Source organism: Clinocottus analis, unplaced genomic scaffold, assembly GCF_023055335.1.
Source record: "Clinocottus analis isolate CAN_PGR_092001 unplaced genomic scaffold, fCliAna1.0.p SCAF_18, whole genome shotgun sequence".
In the NCBI taxonomy this organism is placed as follows: Eukaryota; Metazoa; Chordata; class Actinopteri; order Perciformes; family Cottidae; genus Clinocottus; species Clinocottus analis.
In genome coordinates, this window is record NW_027175909.1 from 15,125,333 (window position 1) to 15,150,384 (window position 25,052).

The 25,052-nt window shown below is 43.2% G+C and overlaps 2 protein-coding genes across 3 annotated transcripts; both read left to right on the top strand.

The window, feature by feature from the left end:
- Window positions 1-733: 733 nt before the first annotated feature.
- zgc:194621 (uncharacterized protein LOC795037 homolog) lies at window positions 734-3,426 on the top strand. The gene is made up of 5 exons (XM_068582174.1): window positions 734-1,264; window positions 2,346-2,404; window positions 2,737-2,820; window positions 3,045-3,121; window positions 3,299-3,426. The coding sequence occupies exons 1-5, from the start codon at window positions 873-875 to the stop codon at window positions 3,341-3,343; spliced, it is 657 nt and encodes a 218-aa protein (XP_068438275.1). The 5' UTR covers window positions 734-872; the 3' UTR covers window positions 3,344-3,426.
- Window positions 3,427-5,266: 1,840 nt separating this feature from the next.
- Window positions 5,267-25,007, top strand: LOC137788714 (cullin-1). 2 transcript variants are annotated; one of them, XM_068581743.1, is made up of 23 exons: window positions 5,267-5,402; window positions 13,378-13,845; window positions 15,563-15,737; window positions 15,857-16,024; window positions 16,381-16,431; window positions 16,594-16,684; window positions 17,389-17,552; window positions 17,645-17,807; window positions 18,524-18,654; window positions 19,106-19,213; window positions 19,296-19,402; window positions 19,518-19,566; window positions 20,015-20,146; window positions 20,245-20,362; window positions 21,361-21,384; window positions 21,639-21,715; window positions 21,925-22,043; window positions 22,221-22,326; window positions 22,422-22,469; window positions 22,732-22,814; window positions 22,907-23,012; window positions 23,754-23,867; window positions 24,064-25,007. In XM_068581743.1, exons 2-23 carry the CDS (start codon window positions 13,706-13,708, stop codon window positions 24,142-24,144), a joined length of 2,355 nt encoding a protein of 784 aa, XP_068437844.1. In that variant the 5' UTR covers window positions 5,267-5,402; window positions 13,378-13,705; the 3' UTR covers window positions 24,145-25,007. The 2 variants fall into 2 exon arrangements, with proteins under 2 accessions (XP_068437844.1, XP_068437845.1); XM_068581744.1 differs by lacking the exon at window positions 21,361-21,384.
- Window positions 25,008-25,052: the final 45 nt, after the last annotated feature.

The window sequence follows — 25,052 nt, forward strand, 5'->3', positions numbered from 1 at the left end:
TCACGTCAAATATCATACTCTCTGATTATAATGTACTATGTAAACATATTTGATCTTCTTCAGTTAAATTCAATCGTGTTTCTTTTTTATGTTTTAATTCACGTTTAGTACTTTGTAACTTTTAAAAGTGTCATGTAAACAAAGTTTATTCTCATTATTTTATTTCTAATCAAACTCAAATTACATAATAGCTGTTTATTTTCTCTTATTTATTATTAAAGTAAAATGACATATATATATATATATATATATATATATATATATATATATATATATATATATATAGTTGTATATTTTATATTGTAGCCAATAAATCTGACCGCATGTGGTCACGTGACCTGTGTAACGTCACGTGTCAGTAATCGGATGAGCCTCTGTGATTGGACAGACAGCTGGACACCCTTCTAACAACAAATACTCTGCTGCGTCACTGACGTTAATCAGTATTTGATCAAGCTCAACGTAAACACGACCGGAAACAAAGCGGCCTTGCCTTCAGAATAAAACTAGGGTTGCAACTAACACTTATTTTCTTGTATAATTTAATGTAATAATCCACCCATTTGCCATCTATCAGTGTGACCAGTCTAACTTCATCCTGTATTCTTGTTGATGTTGTTACTTTTTTCTTTAATTCTTCCCGGTTTTCCACTTAGTTTTTTTTATTTTGAAGGTTCACACCAGAACTTCTAATCTGGTTCCGTTTAACTTAACGCTTCAGTTGCTATGGCGCGACCTCCATAGCAACCAAACCACCGAGAGGGAAACTATTTTTTTTAAATTTTAGATATATAATCGATAGTGTTCAGAAGATGGCGGCTCTTTTTTATGAAGACAAAAGCGTCAATTTGACATATAGATAATTTAAAAAAATGCAAGCCACAAAAGTGATTAAGTCAAAGCCAGTGGAGGTCACGAGGACTTCCTTCGAGGGACCCAAACCGGGGAGGGTACGGGCGGTTCCCGGGGTCCGGGGTGAACTCAAAGTTCCCGCTGTGCGTAAAAGTCGCGCAACAAGCTGCGCGAGGTGTCCGCAGCTGGACCGGCGCGAGGCGACCACCGGAGCTCTCAAACCGAGCTGCTGCCAAAGGAGGTCCAGGTCCAGCTCCACCGCCCCGAAGAGGACCACGAACCCGGATGACCGGAGGGTGACCAGCAGCTCGGTGAAGCACGTGACCCCAAAAGGCCGAGAGACCAGCGCCTGTCTGGGTCAGAAGGGGGAGCAGCCGCAGGGGGTCCGGGCCGAGACTAGACATGCAGAGAGGTGAGACATGGAGTGTGTGTGTGTGTGTGTGTGTGTGTGTGTGAAGTGTGTGTGTGTGTGTGTGTGTGTGTGTATGACGTGTGCAGCTGGAAACGCTGCATGAATGCTTTATTATTTGCATGAAAAACATGTATTTATACTATAGAACATTTGTGAATAATCTTTATTTTGCAGGTTGTTTGTAGAGCATTGGGGCCAAGGGCCAAAAGGTTAGACGGGAAAACACAAAACAACTCCAAAAATATTTAAAATTACCAAAATTAAATGCAGTAAGATGATAAAGAGGTGTAAGACAACTAAAAAGACACACATAAAGACCATAAAGAGACACAACGATAACCAAAAATAAGATACACAATTAAACAAAATTGCTAAAAAGAGATGCAAAAAGTCCAAAATAGACAGAAAACAACAGCAAATGGATCAAATAGATGTGAAACATAGAGACACAAAACGTCCAAAAGAGACCATAAACAATTACAGAGCGACACTAATTGACCACGAGGATATTCAAAACCTACAAAAAGAGAGGTTTTGAATATACTTGTGGTGCAAAATCACCCAAAAAAAAAGACACAAAGCTGCTACATTAAAGATTAAAAACCACCAAAAAGAGAAATGCCTGAAGAGACACAATTATTAAAAAAGAGCTGCAAAACACCAGACAAAACAACCACAACAACGTAGGGGCCCGTTGTCTCACAATCAGTCCATGTGTGAGTCCACATGAATGTAAAAACAACAGCACGAGTGTGTGCGACAGTCTTCCTATAAAAAGCAGGAGTTCTGTCCTCAGGTGACTCTCTGCGGATGTCTCCTGCCATCTGGTGCGGAGGATTATTCCCTCTGGCACGATGAGCTGCTGCAGACCTGCATGTCCCTGTGAAGGTCCACCAACATGGTGGACTTTAGTTTTTTCCAGTATTGCACGAGAGAAACATACAGAAAATAAACCTCTTGTCCTGCTAATTTCACCTTGAGGTCCTCAGTCTTGATACATGTCTTTGGGAGGAAGCCAAGAGAACCCAAAAGGGGAACCCACGCCGCCAGAAAATGAACGAGGGCGTGTCTTCTGTTTCAGCCACAAAGCTTTCACGGTCATCCCCCCGAACCCCAAGAAGAGAAGAGAGATTCAGAAAAGTGAGTGTGTGAATGAAATATCATTGATATTTAGTTCATTTCAGAGAAGGGATAGCAAAATCATGAGAGAAGTAGTCATTTTCCCAGAGACTTTTATACAACCAGAGGAGTCGCCCTCTGGTGGTCAGCAGAGAAAATGCAACTTCAAGAATACCTGTTATCAGGCGCAAAAAATAGTAACAATATGTACATAATTTACTTTTCTATTATATTTTACAGTCCTAGTTTTCTTATAGTTATATATATATATATATATATATATATATATATATATATATATATATATATATATATATATATAATTGTTTTGTGACGTGTGATTGGTTGAGCAGAGGCGGAGGCGGAGCTCGCCGCTTTAGAAGAGCTTCGGCTGAGCAAAGCAATGGCTTATGTCTCCATTAACCCCAGCAGTGTTGGTGAGATACACACACACAAACACATACACACACACACACACACACACACACACACACACACACACACACACACACACACACACACACAAACACATATACATACATATACACACACAGGAAGATTTCTCGTGTTTTGATATGTTTATTGTCATACATTCATCTGACTGTGTGCGTGTGTGTGTGTGTGTGTGTGTGTGTGTGTGTGTGTGTGTGTGTGTTAACAGGGGGCTGTTTGAGTCTGGAAGAAGTGCGCTTGAAGCAGCAGCAGGAAATGATGCGAGCCAAGAAGAGTCAGAAACCGGTCTGAAAACTAATTTACATTAAAAATAAGACGAGTAATGCAGTAAAATGTCGCTCTGAAAAGTAGCAGAGTACAAGTATTAAGTGTACTTGTGGTTGGGATATTAATGTAATAAATACATTAATAAATATGTATTATTAAATATATTCATAGTGTGTATTTACCTTGTTGTTGCAGGTGAGGAAGCAGCTGGTGGAGCAAACAGCTGTCCTAAAACGCTGAGTCAGCGTCTCCAATATCTTCATTTACTTTAGAACTACAACCCAAGTGACATATTTTATGTTATTAAATTACATTTTATTCAATATTTTCTCTTTTATTTTGTTGTTTGGTTGCATGTGTTTAATAATAAAAAGACCTTTCACAGAATATCGTATTTGAGTAAATGTAGTTCCAATTCACGTTAAGATGTTTAGTAGTGTCATATAGTTATTTTGATTAAAACAAATTGTTTTCTGTTCTAGAAAACCGAGTAATTCTAAAACTACTATGTTTACTATGCTTTGGCCTGCATGTGACTCCTTATATGTTTCTGTGTATGGTCATCAAATTGAAAAATACTACATGTGTGGCACTCATTAATAAAAAGGCCACCCTTGCTTTAAGGTTTGGTTGTAGTAAAGTTTTAAAGTAAAAGTTGATTAATTGTTCTCCTCAGTCACATAAGGAGGACATTGTTTTTTTCTGCAGGTTCCTGTAGTTCTCTCGTCCACCAGTAGAGGTCGCTTTCCGCCCGTTTCAGAGGCGGAGAAGGCGCTCAAGGGTGGGACAGTGACGGTGACCACACAGCATATTGTGTAATTGATGACTGGCTTGTGCTTGGAGAACATTTGGTTCCCTCCAGGAATACGCTATGATGAATAAAACATCAATATTATGATCTCACAATAGACCTTGAAATTCCATGACATGAAGATGAGGTCACAGGCAGACAAACACCAGGAGCTGTTGGTCAAATATCTGTGTTTTCATTAGGATGTGCGTCCTGATGTGACACTGACATTCTTTGCATAACACACTCACTCACACACACACACACACACACACACACACACACACACACACACACACACACACACACACAAACCAGATTAAAAGGACAGCTAAATGTCAGCATCCTGCGTTTTTTTTTGTTGTCTTCCTCTGGCATGCATAATGAGAATGTCATACTAGGTGACTAAAACACCTAAACGCGCATGCGTGAGAGACGTTGCAATATTTGTAGTTGAAGCGGTTGTAATATGTTTTGTGCCGCCACGCTTGTAGTCCAAACGGAGACGCCATTCTGTGACGCCGTCGCCGCATTCAGGGAGTCCTCGTTTGCTCGGACGTTTCATTGCTATGTATATATAAGCTTCTTATATCATAGACAATACTTATAAGCTTATTATATCATAGACACTACTTATTAGCGTATTATACCAAAGATATAAATCGGTTTGTGGTGTAAAATATGGCACATTTTGTAACAAAGGGTGTTCATTATGTATATAGACATAAACTATATAGATTGCACACAAATACAATAAAAACAACTAAAAAGTGAATAATTAAATACATGTCTTATTATCTGAAATATAAAGTGGTGTACAGGTGAACAAATAAAAGTATTCTCAGAAAACACAATTAAGAAACTACAACTACAAAAATACCCTAAAATTAACTAATATATATTTAAAACAATTTCTCTCTCTCTCTCTTCTCTCTCTCTCTCTCTCTCTCTCTCTCTCTCTCTCTCTCTCTCTCTCTCTCTCTCTCTCTCTCTCTCTCTCTCTCTATATATATATATATATCATATAGCATATACAAAGCAGTGTTTATTAATATTAAGGATTTACTGTGAGATGGAAAATAAAAAAAATAAATAAAAAATACATATTTGAGATCATAGTGAATTATTGCAACCTTCATTTTAAAATTAAATAATTCAATTTAAAGTACAAATAACAATTAAGACGTTGTTCAAGGGTTATAAGACCACAACACAAACATGACAACAATATATTTTTGTGAAGTCATGATCGTAATATATATATTTTATATTATATAATATTTGGGCTTAAGATCTTGCACAATAAACGTAAAAAACGTCCGTGACTTCCGTGTTTCCCACGGCGCCTGAACGCGGCGTGATTCGGTTGCTGCCGAGCTGATCTTTGTGCGAACGAAGCGGAGCGCAGTTAGCAACGGAGGAGCAGAAACACGGCAGAGGAGGCAGCTTCTGGGGCCTACAAACACATATATACGGCAACTACACGGCAACAGCGGCTCTCCTAAAATGGTGAGGAGACGCTTTATTTGTGTCGTGAACACATACTAGCGTTATTTATTGTTTTTTTGTGTGTCTGTTTTTACCACTAGAAGCGATCCAAACCGTAAGCTAGCGAGCTAATGCTAAACGGCTAGCGGACTGTTTTCCTGACTCATTATTGAGCAGCTCGAGGAAGCTAAGGCTCGAGGAAGCTAAGGCTGCCATTTTACACCGACAACACGGGCAGTTGGTGTCTCCCTGACCGGGAAATACCCCCTAAATATCACTCATAACATCGCACTTGTATCCCTAACTGTTTTTAAAATAATCCCACGTGTTCAAAAATACGTTGGATTGTGATTCGAAGCCGCCGAAGCTAGTTGGCTCATGTTGCGTAGCAAGGGTTGGACGTGTTGGGGGGTAAGGGGGGGGGGGGTAATCCTGAATAAATGCTCAGAAAGGCGGTGAATGTACAGGATGGGTTGTGATTTTGGGAGGCTCCATCATGAAGAGTCCCGAGCTCGTTGTTAAAACCCATCACCCTTGTGTCTCTGTGGGGAGGAAGGTGTTTATAAACCCTCACGCACTCTTTGAATACCTGTTAAAATAAATACCTGGTGCCTTCAAGGCCTGGAGATGTTGGACAGTGGGAATAGGAAGAAAGAAAAGGCACGTCTTTTTTGGATGAGAAGCCTCTGCTGGTGGTTCCTGACTGTCTCTTTCTCCTTTTTTTTAATTTTGATATACAGTTTGTATACCGGTTTGGACTAATTTTACATTTGCATCCGTTACTTTTTTGGTTGAATGAAGTTTGTAAATGCTTATGTGAGTACAGCTCGTTGTTAAAACCCATCGGCCTTGTGTCACTGTGGAGAGGAAGGTGTTTTTTTTTTTAACCCTCACACACTCTTTGAATACCTGTTAAAATACATACCTGGTGTCTTCTAGACCTGGAGATGTTGAAAAGGGGTATAAAGAAAGAACAGGCACATTTTTTGGGATAAAACTCCTCTGCTTGTGGAAACTATTGTTGCATGGTGACTGTCTTTCTCCTTTTGAGAATTTAAAAGGGACCATCACGTTTGCAGGTTTTACTAAATCAGCATTTGCATACATTTTTTTTTTTAGTGAGTGAAGTTTGTAAACGCTGATGTGCCAATAATAGTAAGCAAACACAATGTGAGTCTCATACTCGCATGCAATATTGTCTTTTTTATATTTCTTTACATTTTTAGATGGCTGTTTTTAATAGTCTTTCCACATAGTAGCTACCACATTTTTGTCGTTGTGTGCTGCTTGTGCTTCAAGTAAGCTGAAAAGTCCACACCAACATGCATTTGTTGAAGATCGGATTGTTTTAAGCTGGTTTATGACTCCCACACTCAAAGGAATAAGGTGTAAAATAGTCGTTTCCTGGTCTGGAGATGTTTGTGTTTCATTCTATTTTTGTTTTTCCTGAACGATTTTGACTCGGTTTGCTGCTGACTGACTGACTGGCTTTTTGTCTCGACAGTTAGACCCTTAGTTAAAAGGGGAACAGTGGTTGTCTGTCTTGGTCGAAAATGTGTATTTATCAAACGTTTTTACGGTGGTCAATAATACATTCTGCACTTGTGCAGATAGAGTTGTACAGTATTTGAAAGCTTCGCCAATAAATCACGTTTTTTCCCCTCTAGTAGTGTTTGTTGAACTTTTCAGACATGCCTTTTAGTTTAGAGACTCATAATCATTTATTATTTATCTTGGATGGCTTGTGTTAAGTTACACTTTACAAGTGAGATAAAGTACACATTATTTTACAGTCAAACAGTAGTTAATATTTTAAGATTTTTTTTATGTCGCCACCACGGCTGCATTTTTAAATGTGCCTCTTTTATTAGAGGATTGCCGTTCTTTCCAGTGTTCATATTGGGATATGAGGTGCAATTCAACATGTATAGACGTATCTCATTCTCTCAGAATCAACTTGTTTGAGTGGGCTGGTCTGAGTGAGTTTTTACAGGCCACAGGGTGGATGTTTGCTGCTTCCATGAGTAAAGAACATCTGCTGTGGGAAAATAATTCAGTTTATTTACTGATAAGACAGATGCAGACTTGTCCATATGGCTGTTTACTTTCCTAGAATTTACATTGAGTTGGTGTTGGCAGTAAAACTTTGTCGGCAAAGTCGTCCGGCAAATATTGAGGCCAACACACCGGCAATTTACGCTGCTGTAGCGTGAATCAATGAAGAGTCTATTGCTTTCGATTACAAATAGCGTGTGTAAAATGTAAGTATGTGGGGGGGATATTTTTATATTCTATTATAATATCTTTAAGATTTTAGTGGCAGCGTATTTAAACTGACAAATATCCCCAATCGATTAATGCTCCCACTGCAGAATCATTTCACAGGACGCCTCCACTTGCATCAAACTCTACTTGCAGGTTGCGCATCACAATAGCAACACAAAGTTTTGTTCACATGTTGTCTTGCGCTGCATTAAACATTTCAATGAGCAGCCCCATTGGATTTCTTTCGGGAGGCAAATTAATCGTTTGGATTTATCTAAGAAAGTAGTCAATAAATGAGTTGTTTGTATCTCCCGGACATCTGCTCGTTCATATTGCGGAGAAGCGTGCACGTTCAGTCCACTTTTTTTCCCCCATCATGCAATAACACAAAAACACAGACCGCTCTGCTAGTTGTCTGTTGACTTTTTTTATTAATATTGTGGTGACATTTCTTGTGTTGCATTCAAAGACTCTCTGTCTCGCTGCTTCGAGAGGAATGTTGTCATATTTAATGCGATGGGGGCGGAGGGAATAAATCTATTAAAATCCCTCACCGATGTGTGTACACAGAGCACATGTTGCGCCTTTCGCAACAGCTCACTCGCACATGCCGAGTTTAGTCGACGGATGCTTTCTCTGCTCAACCTCGTGCTGGCACGCATCAGTCTGCATTAGTGTTTGGCAGCGTAAAAAGCGACCAGCGCTCCCTCGAGGGCAGCGCTATTGGCAAATCAGCAATATGTAAACACGCTGAAAGGATGGCGCTTGTTGACGGCGTGCAAAAACCTGCAGGCGAGTCGCGTCGGCGGCGATCGGAGCCGTCCCGCCTCCATCTTTTACCTGGCCCGACCCCTACGGGTCCCGACTGCTTGATATGTGCACGGCGGCACGAAGCGAGCTTGTAAAGTCGGTCCGAATGCCGTGGCAAGTCTGTGCTCGGCCGCTCTCCTGAATGCTGAGCGGAGCAACAGAAATCAAAAAGCTGCCTACGCTAATGAAATGTCTTCCCTCGTCGCCTGACCCGGCCACACGATCGGTTTGCACACGCCTGGCAGTGTTCAAGAAGTGTCATCGTCACCGTAATTGAGCTAAAAAGCCTCGTCGCTCCTTATGTCTCACCCTCGCAGTCGGATGTCACCGAAAACTTACAGGGAGGGCGATCCAACTCCCTAAATTTGTTGTTTTTTGTGTTTAAAAAAAAGTAGGTTATTAGGTTGTTGAGTCTGGTGAACGCGCGGTGACCAGGGTAATCTGATTTACCGGGCTGAGTTGTCGTTGCGCTGCTCTTTCTCCCTCTCCACACCACTCCCTGCACGCTTTCAGACGCTCATTAGCTCCCAGATTGTGGCAACACCTCCTCTATCACAAAGGCAGTGAAGCGTTCTTCAGTGTCGGAGAGCAGAAACATGCCGGCTGAACGCAGGTGAGGTTTGTCTGCTGGATAAATCACACAGAAGTCCTCATGAGTCACCTTGTTGCTGTGGACTGTCGATGGCAGGGAAATACCTCAATTTATGGGCAATTTTGTGTGAAGAAGTACATTTTAATTGCACACAAGATGTTGTATTTTGTTTGTAGCTGATGGCCGTTTGTAAGCATCAGGATGGCTTGCTGCCTTCTTCTCTCTGTCCCCAGTTAATCTCTTCCATCCCTCCACGGAGAGCTATTTTTAATGATAGTGGTCTTTATTTTTTTATTTTTTTCAATGGCGCCAGGCACTTTTTTTTACTGCCGGCTGTGATGTTGACCGTGATGTCTTCAGGGGATCGTAGTCACATGCATCAATGCATACTCTCCCCAGTACTGATTCTGATACTTCAAATTTAATATAGAGTTCCCCACAAATGGCGGTAACTTCCCTTGATTGCATGGAAGTCATTCTTATTATTAAAATCTAAGGTAACTTGAAGCCTCGATGTAATTGATGACACAGAAGTTGACGGTTAAATTTGTTTTTAATGTGTACCCGATCCCCTTCCCCGGTTCAGTTTCGACACTGATCCGGGGTATTGGATTGATGCGTTCACGTTGCTCTCTTCATCCGACAAAGCATAACACACACACTTGAAGAGGTAAAAGAGATGTTGTATTTCTTCTTACATGTAGGCCAGTTGTTCCCCAAAACGCGTCGCAACCTCTTGAACCTTTGCTGCCTTCCTGCGACATGTGAAGGAGGAACTCGCCGATGGCGGTGACACTATCGTCGACCTCACGGGATTCTCGTTTCACAACAAACTTTCTAGAAACCGATGCACATCCGCGTTACTCGCGGCAGCCGTGGAGCTGATAACGGGTCAGATACCGTAGAGTAGAGGCACATCTAATACCCTCTGGTGTGGGAATCTGATATCTGATCCCTGGGTGCTGCTGTGAAGGGCACCTTTCTTCGACCGTCGGTGAACGGAGGACACGCCGAGAATGAAACGCTCTCACCTCCTGTAGTCGAGCGGCTACTCGGAGGGGGGGGGGGGGGGTATTGTCTGCCCCAGTTGCCATGGCAACTGGCGGAGCACCTCAGGTAGGTAGGTCGGTAGGTAGGTAGGTAGAGGAAGTGAGGATCTGATGACGAGGAGTGGAGGCTGGATCGGGTCTCGAGTCTGGGCCGAGCTGCCGGCGGGTTCGTCGTTACCCGACACGCCGCCCCGGCAACCTCGTCCCGCGCCGGCCGATGCCGTTGAATTTAGGGCAGTAGATTTTGATATCAGTCGGTCAGTCGATGGGTTTACATTTTTATGAAACTCCAGCGAAATGCAATCCCCTCCGGCTCCCTCTCTTCGTGCATTATTCACCGTAGAGCGCCGGCCTCCTCCTCCGTCCGCTGCTCCGTTAGATCGAGTTGAAATGTCGCCTCTGATATTGACATTTTAAAGTGCTTTCAGACAACTCATTTGCATATCAATTTTTTTGTTTGTTTTGTTGGATTCACATTCTCCCACTGAAGGGTTTTTTTTCTGCATTTAACAACAAGTAAGACTCAACTGTCTGGTAGGAAAGTATTAACCAGCCACTGTAACTTTTGTGGACCTGGAATTACTTCCTGAGCTTGTGCTGAGGAAACGGTGGTAGCTGGATAACGTGTTTTTATGGCTTAATCCCGCTGGATGAATACGAAAAAAAGGCTTTATGTTACACCGACTGTGGAGCTTTAGAGCTGCTTTCTCACTGAGGTTGGGCGTGGAGAAGACGACAGCCTTTAGTGACTGATGAAGGCCCAATCCAAGTCTTGATGTGCCTGCCGCTGGCTGCTGTGTCATGGCTTTCCCCTCTGCGGTAGTGCTTCTCTTCGTTTAGTGCTCGGATAACTAAAGGTAGAGGACGTGCTGCAATATCGGAATTGAAAAATTGTGCCGCACCAGAGTTTTACCCCACAACCGGCGTTCTCATTTTTTATTTTTTTTTGTCGTCTTTGGGAAAATGGTTTTGCAAGGAAGACTGAACGAATTCATACGCGGCACGGTGGAAGTTATCGCTTCACCGGCACGGTTTCTTTCTCTGCCGAGTGTTGCACATGCAACAATTGGTCATTAATTTGACGCTGAAAAAATCCCACCAGTAAATCTCGGTGTCTATTTTAAATGCACTGGTATTTGATCAATACTATATATAATGTTCAGGTGTTAAATTAAGCTATGCTAGTAATCAGTTAATAGTTAAAAGTAATTTAACGTCTATCTGTTTAGTTTCTGGGTTGTTGAGCTGATAAAAACTATTTTGTTAAATTGATTGAATCATTTTAAAGCAGTTTTCATTTGGTTATGTTCTTTTATAATAGTGAAGTGAATATATTTGGGATTTTTTTTAAACTTGTGACGAGCATTTTTTACCATTTTCCTAATTTTTCCCGATATTTCACAAACTAGATATTTCCCAAATAAAAAAATCTTTACATAAAAAAAAATGTTTTGTTTGCAATAATTTAAACGTTCCTTTATTTCGGCCCCACACTTTTTTCTGCTGTGATATTGAAGTTAAACAGAAACATTACTCATGTTGTGCTTTTGTATTTGGGGACGGCTCCAGGTGTGGCAGAAAGACAATCAGTCGGTCGAATAGCAAAAGAAACGTAACGATGCGTTAGGCATTGATTCCCTGGCCGCCGTCAACAGGGACAGGAAGTAAACAGCCGGTCACTCGGCTTCCTCCACGAACAGGCTGTTGCTCCGGCCCTAATGGCGGTGAATTGCCAGAGACGGGCGGCTAAATATAGCAGCGCTGCCTACATGTACGCAGCAGTTTCTACAAATATTCACAATACCAGCCCTTCAACGGGTCTCTGGTTAGTTTTGTCAGCAGTCTTCTTGTTTTTTCTTTTGCAGAGCCGCCCAAAGTTTTCACAGTTGCCTCAAATGAAAGACACCAGATTTTATTAGCTTTTTTTTGGCAGTATTGAGTTGAATTAAGGGACTGCAACTACTGGTTCTGATTCCCTGTTGGAAATGAAATTAGCACATGTGTGAAGGGAAAACTAAGGCATCTCTTTCATGTGCAGTGTGAACACAACTTTAAAGCCCAGCTCGCATCAAAATCATAGGATTTCCACATGCATATGATTTTATTTTGGGCCCTAATTGCATCCACCCTACTCAAACAATAAAACATGAAAGTCCCACAATTGTTATTAGTATTCTAAGTGCAAACGCTTGTGTAGTTATTGAAGCCTGTTCCTCTCTCTCTCTCTCTCTCTCTCTCTCTCTCTCTCTTTCTCTCTCTCTCTCTCTCTCTCTCTCTCTTTCTCTCTTTCTCTCTCTCTCTCCGTGGCTTGAAAGATATCAATGCTGCAAACTCTTTAGCCTTCTCCTCTTGTCCTCGCCGCGGGGATGAAATTACAGCTTCAGGTCTGTCAATTAACCTTAGTGACGTCCCGCTGTTAACCCAGCTACGTTTACTTTTGTGATAGTGATTTTCTATATTAATACTGTTTTTGATATCGTGGTGAGATTTTTTTGACATCGTGCTGCATTTTCCTGCTCGTAAAGTAAACTGATGTGGTTTTCTAAACCCACCAGCTGGCTGTTCCAGGTTAAAAGTGTCTTGATGTTTGATTTCGAAGTCACAAATGTGCGAAAAAAAGTGTCTTTTAGCAACGTGATAAAATTGTGGCTTGGGTGAGAGCTGAACTTAACACTTCTGGGACCCGCGACGCAGATCACATGAGGAATGTTTTCACAAGCCATATGAAGAATTTCCAAAATCAAGATTTGATTTTTCAGCTTTAGGGCCATATTTTCTCTTGACACTTATGCCTTTGGACAATGCTGCCTCATTATATAGAGAGCTGAGATTGTTCTGCAATGTTGTATGCAACACATGGGTATATATATATATCACATATGCAAGTCCCTTTTTGAAAGATGAATTTAAGATATGTAAAATCGAGAAAATGACCTCAGTCCCCAGCGGGTTGAAGGTAGAATTTGGTTCCTGGTGTCCAAAAGGTAGATGGAGACTGGGCCTCGTCTCCACTGGACTACCGGAGGTGTTGAAGTGGGCTAATCTGTTGTTAGCCGGGTGACGTCAGGGTCATGTCGGCACTGTGTGTACTGGGATCAGAGCCAAGGCGTCTGCACAAAAGACCATAAAACCGACCTGAAATATATTGTGCAAACGGAGTCTTGTGATTCAGATATTTAAAATGAACCTTTAGCGACGCGGGTTCCTCTGGTCGTGTTTCATTCCATGGCAATGAACTAATAAAAAATGCATTTCTTTTTGTTTTTTTGTTTTGCGGCAGGTCATCTGGTGAGGCGCCGCCACAGTTTTAGGAGTGGCAGACCGTGCCACGCAGACAGCGCCACGCAGGCGTGCAGATTGGGTCCGCGTCCTGCCCCGCGACCCGACGACCAGCTTCCCGACGCGCCGCCGCCACCGCCGCCACCTGATGGACCACTCACTCTGAGAGCAGCGCGAGCCAGGACACCCGGGAAAAAACAAAACAACAACAACCCCGAGGAGAGGTGCCCGTGGGGGGCGGGACGGGGCGGTGGGTAGAACGCCCACCGGAGCAGGAACGGGAGGGCGCCTTTTCGGTCAGGGAGAGGAGAGGACGAGCGGGATCCACGATGTCGTCGAACAGGACCCAGAACCCCCACGGACTGAAACAGATAGGCCTGGACCAGATATGGGACGACCTGCGGGCTGGCATCCAGCAGGTGTACACGCGGCAAAGCATGGCCAAGTCGCGCTACATGGAACTCTACACGTATCCTGTCAGATCGGGGAAAGTTGATTTATGTGTCGACTGTTTTTATTTTGTTTTGTGTGTGTGTGTGGGAGGGAGGGGTCAACGGAAAATTGATTGACAGCAATTTCGTTCAAATATTTTGATGATTTGAAAGCAAAATTCAACTTTGCAAATGTCTTATTCATCAGTGGAGTGATTTATATTTTGGTTTTCAGGCTGTCTGTCAATCAAAACAAGCGATTGGAATTTGTCCTTCATTCATTTTTCAACTTTGTCTGGCTCTTCATCGATTGGCGAAATAATTGGCAAATCACAGAACCAAGTTTGATTTTTTTTTTTTTTTTACGCCTTTTCCAATGTGAGAGTTTATGTTCAGGCGGCGACGCGGTCGCCTCCCTCGCCCTCGCGGTGAACTCATCTCACGGTTGAGCTACTTCCTTCCTCCTGAAACCTAAACCTGTTTCATAGCCGTTTTGTAATGAGTTACAACAATCGGAGCACCCAGCAGGCCGGATTCCTGGAAGCAGGAAACAAAACCTTTGCTTCAAAATAATACGACCAAAAAAGGCAAAACATGTGGATTTTTCAGCTCCAGTCACCAGTTAACTTTATAAACTTAATCACCCGGTAAACTCAAGGTGCATGACTTTTTTCTTCTTTCTTCTGAGGGCACATTTTGTTGTTTGACGACCTCACTTCCTGTTGTTGCACCTTTCCAGCACCACAGGATGGACGTCGTCATTTCCCTGCAGTACGACATGCACCCGGCCGTATAATCTCAGACCTGTAATCCCGTCCCGTCGTGCAGAAACAATGAACGGCGCTAATTTAAACCACAATCCGTGAGCGACATCTTTGCCTTTTCGGAGCTTCGTGGCCCACATGCGCATCACTCGTCGCCAGTTATTGCGAGATTTGTTGCTCTGAAGGCATGTTTGGTATGAAAGAGGTCATCTTTTGTAGAGTGGGGACGCCATGAGGAGGACGTTATAAATGTTTTGACAGCAGTGTAACAGATTACACCAGACTTTGAACAGGAAAACCCTCAATCTGTAGAGTGCTTACTCCTCCCACTTTAACTTTCATAATAAAAGCCTTGGTCATGTACTCGAAGCATTTTGACGCCTATGGTTGAGTAGAAGTCTATATTAATGACTTCTCTCTTGATTTATTCCCCTTAGTAAACATTGTAAACATGAGTTCATGTCTCAATCTCCAGTTTCAAGTCTCCCATACAGCATGATGTTCATTTAGTAAATTATGGTCATTCAGAGTTAAACGGGATGCTTTAGGGGCGGGACTACAAGGTGATTGACAGCAGAGGTCTCTGCAACATATGACGTCTCTACGTCACTCTTGGTCCGTCCAAATGTGGTTACTTCCTGTTTACTGGTTGCAAAAAAACGAAACAAGATGGCGTCGTCCGAAATGCCAAAGTTGAGTATTCAAAACGTCACAATTCACAGTTTTTGTAAAAATGTATTTGCACACAAAAAAGAATCTAAACAGGTTTTATTCCTTTTCTTTTTTTTAAAAGCAAAGTCGATCTGCATATATAACGCATCTTTGTGCAACGCTGTGAACCACGACCTCCCCGTTCCCCCAGCTGCCTCATTTACTCTTCTTTAAACCCAAGATTTGTGCAAACAGTGTTTAGTTTCCACGTTGGTGTGAGTCCCGTCGCCTGTGAAGTGAAGTGTCTCCGTGTTTTTTTTTTCCTTAACCTTCCCCTCAGACATGTATATAACTATTGTACCAGCGTCCACCAGTCCAGCCAGGGCCGGGGCTCGGTGCCGCCAGCCAAGCCCTCCAAAAAGTCCACCACTCCGGGCGGGGCTCAGTTTGTAGGCCTGGAGCTCTACAAGCGGCTCAAAGAGTTCCTGAAGAACTACTTGACCAGCCTGCTCAAGGTGAGGCCGCGCGAACAAGAAGCTCTTTTCTCAGTTATTCATTTTCAGACCGTCGCTGTCGGTATCTCGTCATCGTTCTCTTCATGCTCGTTTCCCTTTTCTGTCTCCCCCACTTCCAGGATGGCGAGGATCTGATGGACGAGTGTGTGTTGAAGTTTTACACGCAGCAGTGGGAGGATTACCGTTTCTCTAGTAAGGTCCTCAACGGGATCTGCGCCTACCTCAACCGCCACTGGGTCAGACGAGAGTGTGACGAGGGACGCAAGGGAATCTACGAGATTTACTCGGTACGTCTACGATCCGCCCGACCGACGTTTTTCGAGAACATGCATGTGTGTTTTTTATATTTTATAAACGTGCTAACGAGTCTGCTGCACATTATGCAATAAACTGCAGGTAAAATGTTGGAACTTCAAAGTGAGAGTCTTCTGTTGATGCAAAAAGTCAACAGAAGAATTTGTTTCTCTCTGTTAATAGTCACATATTTAGGGATTATACGAGATAGATGTTTGCTTTATTCATCCCATGAGGGGAAATTTGTTCGTCACAGGAGCAGCAACTTCAATATGAGACCCAAAAAATATAAAGGCGAGTCGTGACGTTGGTGTTGACGTTCTTGTTCTTCTCTCCGTCTTCCTCCCAGCTGGCACTAGTGACCTGGAGGGAGTGTTTATTCCGACCCCTCAACAAACAGGTGTGTTAAGCTCCTCCCTCTTTCCAAGTCCTACACACTGCTGTCTTGTGCCTCCTTTCTTTTTCTTTTTTTTTCGTGATACCTGTACGACTTTGGGGGGGTTGTCCTCGTCGCGTCTGCTTGAATTTTGTTGGGAGATTAAACGCATCTCTGTCTTTCCAGGTAACAAACGCTGTGCTGAAGCTGATAGAGAGAGAGCGGAACGGGGAGACCATCAACACCAGACTGATCAGCGGTGTGGTGCAGTCTTATGGTAGGTCGACACGCACAGAGGTGCAACCACCTGTTCTCAGCAGACGAAGCACGAGGTCGTGCATTCACCTTCTGCTTCAAGGAAACCGTCTTCACTGTAACGGGACTATTTTAAACTTTTGAGGGATTGTTTGACTTGTCCTTAGTCCTAAAATAATCAATATCCCTTCAAAGGGAACTCTATATTTAGAATATTTTCACCTCTTTAACTTGCTGTCTGAGAACTTTCTCACGTGGAGCTGAACCCGTTCTCTTCCACCAGACTCCATTCACAAAAACAGTGTTTTGTTTTTTTACCTCACACAACACAGCAGTTGCTGCTCTGCCGCTGGCTGCATCAGTCCGTGTTTGTGTTGTTGTGTAACGTTGGTGCTTTGAAGGATTAGTACCTCCTGCAGCCGCCACAGCAAAAGATCCCTTTAACCATCTCCGGGCTTAAATCTAAACGCGGTCATCTTTAACCTCACGCTCGCGGCTCGAGGATCTTTTTAATTCTCCTTTCTCTCGCCGTGACCCAGACTGTTCGTCCGTCGTCCGTCGGGTTTGAGTTTATTTAGGTCGATAGACCACAAAAACAAGCGTATGACACGCTGATCATCACTAGAGGCTACAAGCTTCACCCGGATGTCTGCACATGAACTTATTTGACAACCTAAAGCCTGACTCGTCACCTGTCTGGCTCTCCCGTGTGTCTCTCCTCTCCAGTGGAGCTGGGTCTGAACGAGGAGGACGCCTACGCCAAAGGCCCCACGCTGTCCGTGTACAAAGAGTACTTTGAGTGCCAGTTTCTCACCGACACGGAGCGGTTCTACACGCGCGAGAGCACGGAGTTCCTGCAGCAGAACCCCGTCACCGAGTACATGAAGAAGGTAGACGAGGACGTTCTACGAAAGAGACGCTTTTAACGGCGAGTGAAAGTGTTGGATGTATGTAATGAACACATGATGTGTGTGTCTGTCAGGCGGAGGCTCGGCTGCTGGAGGAGCAGCGGCGTGTGCAGGTTTACCTCCATGAATCCACCCAGGACGAGCTGGCCAGGAAGTGTGAGCAGGTCCTCATAGAGAAACACCTGGAGATCTTCCACACGGAGTTTCAGAACCTGCTGGACGCCGACAAGAATGAAGGTGAACTTGCATTTTGCGTATTTGCTCGCTCGCAGTTAAAGAATGGAAAGCGTTTTCTTTTAACAACCGTTTATCCTGCGGTATCGACAGGTTTTCATCTTTTCCCGACGGTCCTTGAACTCATCACGTGTTACAAACACAAGCAACCAAATCAAAGCTGACGTTTGGCTCCAATAACGTTTACAATCTTGCCACAAAAAAACGCTTTCTATCGCCAGATAACGTGGAAAACATTAACTTCCTCAGATGTGAAGCCATGTGACGAGAGCACGGGTTGTAAAAAAGAAAAGAAAGTTATATAGTTCATGTAGATAACACTTGCAGATACTTTGACGTATAGATAACGTTGTTTTCATTTTAGAGAGACACTTTATCTGAATTTCTTTTGCTACAGCAGCAGTTTTACATGTTAAATTCACAAAATATGAGAATCATACATTTACTAACTCATCTAAACATAACGCAACAAAAGGAAATGATCAAAGAAATACATTTTTTAACATTTCATACGTATGTTCTTCTGCATTAAAGACAAAGAGACGCAGAACTTGTAACACTGCAGTAAAACTGATTAAACTCAATATATTGTGTTACTTCAGGAGGGAAACCTCTCTGCTGCGTTAGCGAGGCTGTGGTTGGGCATCGTGACTGAAGCGTTGGGCTTGAAACAGAGGACTCGTCTCCTGACCTCCTGCTGATCTCTCTCCTCCCCTCAGATCTGGGCCGGATGTACAACCTGGTGTCGCGGATCACAGACGGTTTGGGCGAACTGAAGAAACTCCTGGAGACTCACATCCACAACCAGGGCCTGGCCGCCATCGAGAAGTGCGGCGAGGCGGCGCTCAACGTACGGCATCACCGTTTACCTTTTTACCTCTTTATCGTTTACCTCTTCACCGGGTTTGGGCTCTGATCCACAACCTGCTTCATTTCATAGTCGCTTCTCTTTTGTTTCAGGGCGTCTTGCTTCCTCTTTTCTGCTGTCGTTTGTTTTGTTAAAAGCTGTCTTTGGACCTTTTTGTACTTTCTTTGTTGAACCGAAAATGCCTCTATCTTTCTATCTCTCTCTCTCTCTCTCTATTTTTCTATCCCTCTATATTTCTATCTATTTCTCTTTCTATCCCTAAATCTATCTATCTCGCTCTCTCTATCCATTTGTATACAATAACTTATCCCACTTCGTCACGGACAAAATATTCAAACAAAAATATTTGAACAGTTGTCCTGTCATTCCTTAAAAACTTAATCTCTTTTTAATTAAAAAATCAGAGTACAAATCCGAGTGTTTTTCGTTCCAGGACCCTAAAGTGTACGTCCAGACCACGCTGGACGTCCATAAGAAGTACAACGCCTTGGTCATGTCGGCCTTCAACAACGACGCCGGCTTCGTGGCCGCGCTCGACAAGGTCTGCAGCGCCGACCCCGAAGACCCTGATCCTCTTTAAAAGTCTGAACATAATCTCACTCTGACTTCATTTCCTCTCTCAGGCGTGCGGCCGCTTCATCAACAACAACGCCGTCACCCGGATGGCTCAGTCGTCCAGCAAGTCTCCCGAGCTGCTGGCCAGATACTGCGACTCCTTACTGAAGAAGAGGTGCGTGGCGCCCGACCGGAGAGACGTTACGCTCTTCAAAAGTCCCCGAAAAGTTTCTGAGGGGTTTTTTAGTTTTCTCCTGACAAACTCTCTTTGTTTTTCTTCTTTTCTGCAGCTCTAAAAACCCAGAGGAGGCAGAACTGGAGGACACGCTCAACCAAGTGGTGAGACACTTTCACACCTGTGTGTTTGCACAAATGTACACAAAACGCAGTGTGTGTGTGTGTGTTCATGTTGCAGAAGCACTACTGCCCTAGTTCCCCGTGTGTTATCTGTACTAGACGTCTGCAGCCGGGGACACGGCTTCCTGTGCGTCGGAGGAAACGTGAAAGTGGCAAATCTGTAAAAGAAGAATGTGGTTTCACTTCACTCGTTCCTCGGTTACTGCGCGGTTCATTTAGAAGCGTTACGGTGTAATTAATGTCTTAAATGCGTTTCTGAAGACCCTTTTTGTTATTGAAGACACATTAAGGAGATAAACTGTGGAAGATTCTCATTTTAAAAGCATTTTTATCATTAAATCACACTTGTTTGTGTGCGTTTGTGTCGTACATGTAGTGCTGCGGCTTCTCGGGTTACGAGTACTTCATCCTTTGTCCTCCCTCTTCTCAGATGGTCGTCTTCAAGTACATCGAGGACAAAGACGTGTTCCAGAAGTTCTACGCCAAGATGCTCGCCAAGCGCCTCGTCCACCAGAACAGCGCCAGCGACGACGCCGAGGCCAGCATGATCTCCAAGCTCAAGGTGACGCGGCGTCCGTCTGCACGTCTCGCTCAACCCTCGCCGCCATCGAAAACCCTCCGACTGAATCCGTTGGTTTGTTTTTTTTTGTTCCCGTGCAGCAAGCGTGCGGCTTCGAGTACACGTCCAAACTGCAGCGGATGTTCCAGGACATCGGAGTCAGTAAAGACCTGAACGAACAGTTCAAGAAGCACCTCACCAACTCTGAGCCTCTGGACTGTAAGTACACACACTCTCTCGCTCACACACACACACACACACACACACACACGTCTTCAGGCCTCAGTCTTGTATTCTTATAATAAGACGGGGCGTTTAAAAGCCCTACAATTCAGGCCTTTTACTTGTAAATACATGCTCATTTTTCAGTTTATTAGCTACCTCGGCGCTAATAATCTCAAGTTTACCGACTAAACATGCAGCCGACTCTATTTTAGGATGTTTAGGATGAATAAAACACTATTTCAAATCTCTATTTTAAGATATTTACGATGAATAAAACACTAATTCAAACCAAAGTTGAATTTCTTGGCCCAAACTCGTTAAAAGATTTACCTCCGAGATCCAGAAGACGATGCTATAGTTGTACAATTATATAGTTGTATAGTTGTTTTTAGTGAATGCATGAGTAAAAAACACACACACCTACTGGAGTATTTCCAGCGTGCAGGAGGAAGTACACAATGAAGAAAAACATGCCGAGGAGTTCTCAAACCTTTGTGCCCATTTCTACCCAAATAAATGAGAAAGAAACTCCAAAAAAAGGAGAAGCAATAAACTGGCCTGTAAATAAAGTTTTCTGTTGGCTGTAAAGACCTAAAATCAATAATCTTGTTTCCTCTTCAAACTCTTTGAAGCTTTCACTCTAGCAGGATTCTCTCCTGCAGTTTTTCTTCAATAAAACATCTCTTTAGATTTAGATGTACATAAAAAACTAGCATTGTAAATGTATTTATTTAGCATTTAGCCGATCAATGTTGCAGTACACCGGCTGCCCACCAGAGGGCGCTGTGAGGCTCAGACTAGCAGAAGAGTCTCCCGCAGTTCTTTTCAAATTCATCCGATTTCGTCGTCTCCGTTCTTGCAGCGTAGCGTCACGTTCCCGTAAATCTCACAAGACGACAAATAAGATAAAGTCCGACACGCCTCCGTCACGGCCGCTCGCTGTTGTTGCGCACACACGCGGCTAATGTGGACGTTTGTCTCCTCTCATACAGCTCCTCTGGGCGGCGTCCAGATAAGTGAGTGAAAAAGGGGACTCGTGAGAGGATGACCGAGTTCTCTGGGACTCGCGCCGCAAAAATAAATTCAGTTTACAGAATGTTTGTTTTTATTGTTTGTTTTTTTTTAATTCTCCTGCTGCATGTCGTCTCTGCACCTATTGAACAAACATTACAGGAGTTTAACTCTGAGGGACAATGTGCTGAACCCAGATGTCTCTCTCTCTCTCGTGTGTGTGTGTGTGTGTGTGTGTGTGTGTGTGTGTGTCTTGCAGTGGACTTCAGCATCCAGGTCCTCAGCTCTGGGTCTTGGCCTTTCCAGCAGTCCTGCACCTTCGCTCTGCCTTCAGAGGTACACGCACCTTAAATGTCTTTAGTACTTAAAATCTGAGGAAATGAGGCTTTATTCTGCTTCTGCTTTGGCAGAATAAACGTGTTTTTGGCGTGTTTTTGGCATCAGACGCACGTTGTTTGAGATCTTTATATATTTAAACCCCTCCTGTAGCAGAAGACCTCACTTTGAACCTCCCGTTTAACGCTCCTCTCTCTCTCTCTCTGCAGCTGGAGCGAAGCTATCAGCGCTTCACGGCTTTCTACGCCAGCAGACACAGCGGCAGGAAGCTGACCTGGCTCTATCACCTGTCCAAAGGGGAGCTGGTCACCAACTGCTTCAAGAACAGGTGAGTCTATGGGTCTGTTCGTTCATGTGCAGGTAGAGGGCGCTGTTCTTGACCGGCTGGTTGAACAGAAGCTACTTTATGAAGCCGAGTCTATGCGTCTTTGTGTTGGACGTGTTTGAAGGTTGATGCTCACCCTGTTATTGTTGTTGTTGTTGTTGTTGTTGTTGTTGTTTACAGGTACACACTGCAGGCCTCCACCTTCCAGATGGCCATCCTGCTGCAGTACAACACAGAGGACAGTTACACCGTCCAGCAGCTGACCGACAGCACACAGATCAAAACGGTGATCTTTAAAGACACAAACTACTTCTTAAGCTGTTTTTTAATGTGTAGGAATGTTTTGTTTCTCCTCCGGCTGACATTTTGTTTGTTTTTCAGGACATTCTGGTTCAAGTTCTTCAGATTTTGTTAAAATCGAAGCTTCTGGTGAGTAGAACAGTTTCTTTATTTTCTCTTCTTTGTTGTTTTTATTGTCTTATTTGGGTTTCATAGACTGGAAGTTTGGTTTATTCTGAATAAAAGATTCATTCAGTAGCTTTAATTAAAATAATCTAAACTCCCAACGTTTAACCAGAATGTCTTTTAATGAGTTTCTTTAATGTGTTTTAAAGTAACTGTTATGCTGCTCTTCTGTGTTTGTGTTAAATATAAGTTTCTGCTGCCGCTCTCATGTGCGTCTGTCCGACAGGTGATGGAGGACGAGAACGCCAACGTGGACGAGGTGGACTTCAAACCCGACACCGTCATCAAACTCTTCCTCGGCTACAAGAAGTGAGGAGTCGACTCCTGAAACGCGTCCGCCGGCTCGTTCTTTACCGTCTGTAACGTCTTTAACGCTTTCTCCTCTTTCTCCTCCATCGCAGTAAGAAACTGAGGGTGAACATCAACGTCCCGATGAAGACGGAGCAGAAACAGGAGCAGGAGACGACTCACAAGAACATCGAGGAGGACCGAAAGCTCCTCATCCAGGTGACTGTTTCATTCATGTTATGCAGACATACGTATAGTTTAAAAATATAAGATGATTCCCTTCTTAAAGCTGCTGAAGAAATACAATATATTCTCATTATCTTCCACTTAAACAGAGTTAGATCTTTTAACCATGTTCAGTATTGATAAAAATTACCAAATATTTATTCATTAAAAAAAAAGAATTAAGTCTAAATTAGCAGGTTTGTTTACATAAATCATTGTTTTTGTAAACAACAATGATTTGTATGCTTTAATACAATTTTCTATGCAATGTCTGATTTAAAAAAATAAATATTCAAGTTATGTTCCCGTCCTTAAAATACTATATAGATATATTTAAAATAATTTTCTATTATAATTGAATAATTATATTTATGTATTAGAATTACTTTATAATATGAATATATCTTATTTTAGTTATGGTGTGTGTGTGTGTGTGTGTGTGTGTGTGTGTGTGTGTGTGTGTGTGTGTGTGTGTGTGTGTGTGTATTCATTTTCATTAATGGAGCATATTTTATACTATGAATATATTTTTAATTATGTTAAATTTAATTGCATGATTTTTTTAAAATTAATAATATATATTCATATTATAAAATTCGCTCTATTATAATATTATGTTTGTGTTTTTTTTAGATGAAAACAAAAAATGTCCTCATGAAAGTCTTTTTTTTTTTGGGACGTTGTGTTGAATTGATGATGATGATGATGATGATGATGATGACGGTGTGTTTGCAGGCGGCCATAGTGAGGATCATGAAGATGAGGAAGGTCCTGAAGCACCAGCAGCTTCTGGCTGAAGTGCTGAACCAGCTGTCGTCCAGATTCAAACCCAGAGTCCCTGTCATCAAGGTACGGTCACGCCGCGATGCCTTCAGGCTCCGCTCCGTGAAAACGAGTTACGATAAACGCCAGAAAACCATCGTCGAAGTCTGTTGACATTCTGTGATTTTGTTTATGTCAACAAATCAGATGAAAAGATGAAAACCAACAACTCAAAGATGTTAACTCTCTTCTCTCTCGTGTTGTGTCGCCCCCTTGTGGACAGAAATGCATCGACATCCTGATAGAGAAGGAGTACCTGGAGCGAGTGGACGGGGAGAAGGACACGTACAGCTACCTGGCCTGAGCATCCCTCCTAACCTCCTTCCTACCTTCCTTCCTTCCTTCCTTCCCTCCCGCCCGCCCACCGGCTCTCCTCCGTTTTATTTGTTATCTTCATTTTTTTTTTCTTTTAATTTTATGTCTGAGTAATAAAGTGAGGATCCCTCTGAGCGGCGGACATGTTGTGAGTGTGTCGCTGATCATGTGACCGCGCTATGAAAACCAACTGCAAGGTGGGGGGAGGGGGTGAACTTTCCGCTCTCCCTTTTAACAAGGAAGGAACACCGACCCCTCCTGTCGGGACTGGGAAACCCCGTCTCACACACTCGCCTGTCCCGCCCCCACCCCATCCGTAGGACTCAAACACACACACACACGCACACACACACACACTTCCTTGTTGTCATATTGTAAATAACAACCACAGACTCTAAGAGGAAGAAAAAAAAAGACCTACTTCCTCCTTTACATAGCGCAAACGTAATGAATTAGCCTTCAGCCAATCAGAGGAGAGCCGCATCCAAAGGTTTCTGCATGCTACTGCCTACCTGCACCACAGTGACCACGAAAACATGAAAAAAAGAGATTTAAAAAAGTAAATATAAGAGTCGAGTCACTGGGCGGCCGACGCAGTCCACCGACACGACGGACCTGTAATTTAAAACGTCTGCGACTGAACCAGAGGAGGAAGAGGAGGAGGAAGGTGGTGAGTTCACGGCCGCCATGATGCTTCTTTATCTGCTGAAGTTGTCTCAGTTTTTTTTTTTTTTTTGGTTTGAGGTCGGTTGGGTTCATGCAGGAGTTTCATTACCGAGCGGTGGACATTTGTATAGTGTGGTTCATTTTCTAAATGTGTGATAAATAAAAACAAGGAAAGATTTCTCTAAACGCTTTCTTCTCCCGGGACTCTGTTCACGCGCTCGCCACCGGGGG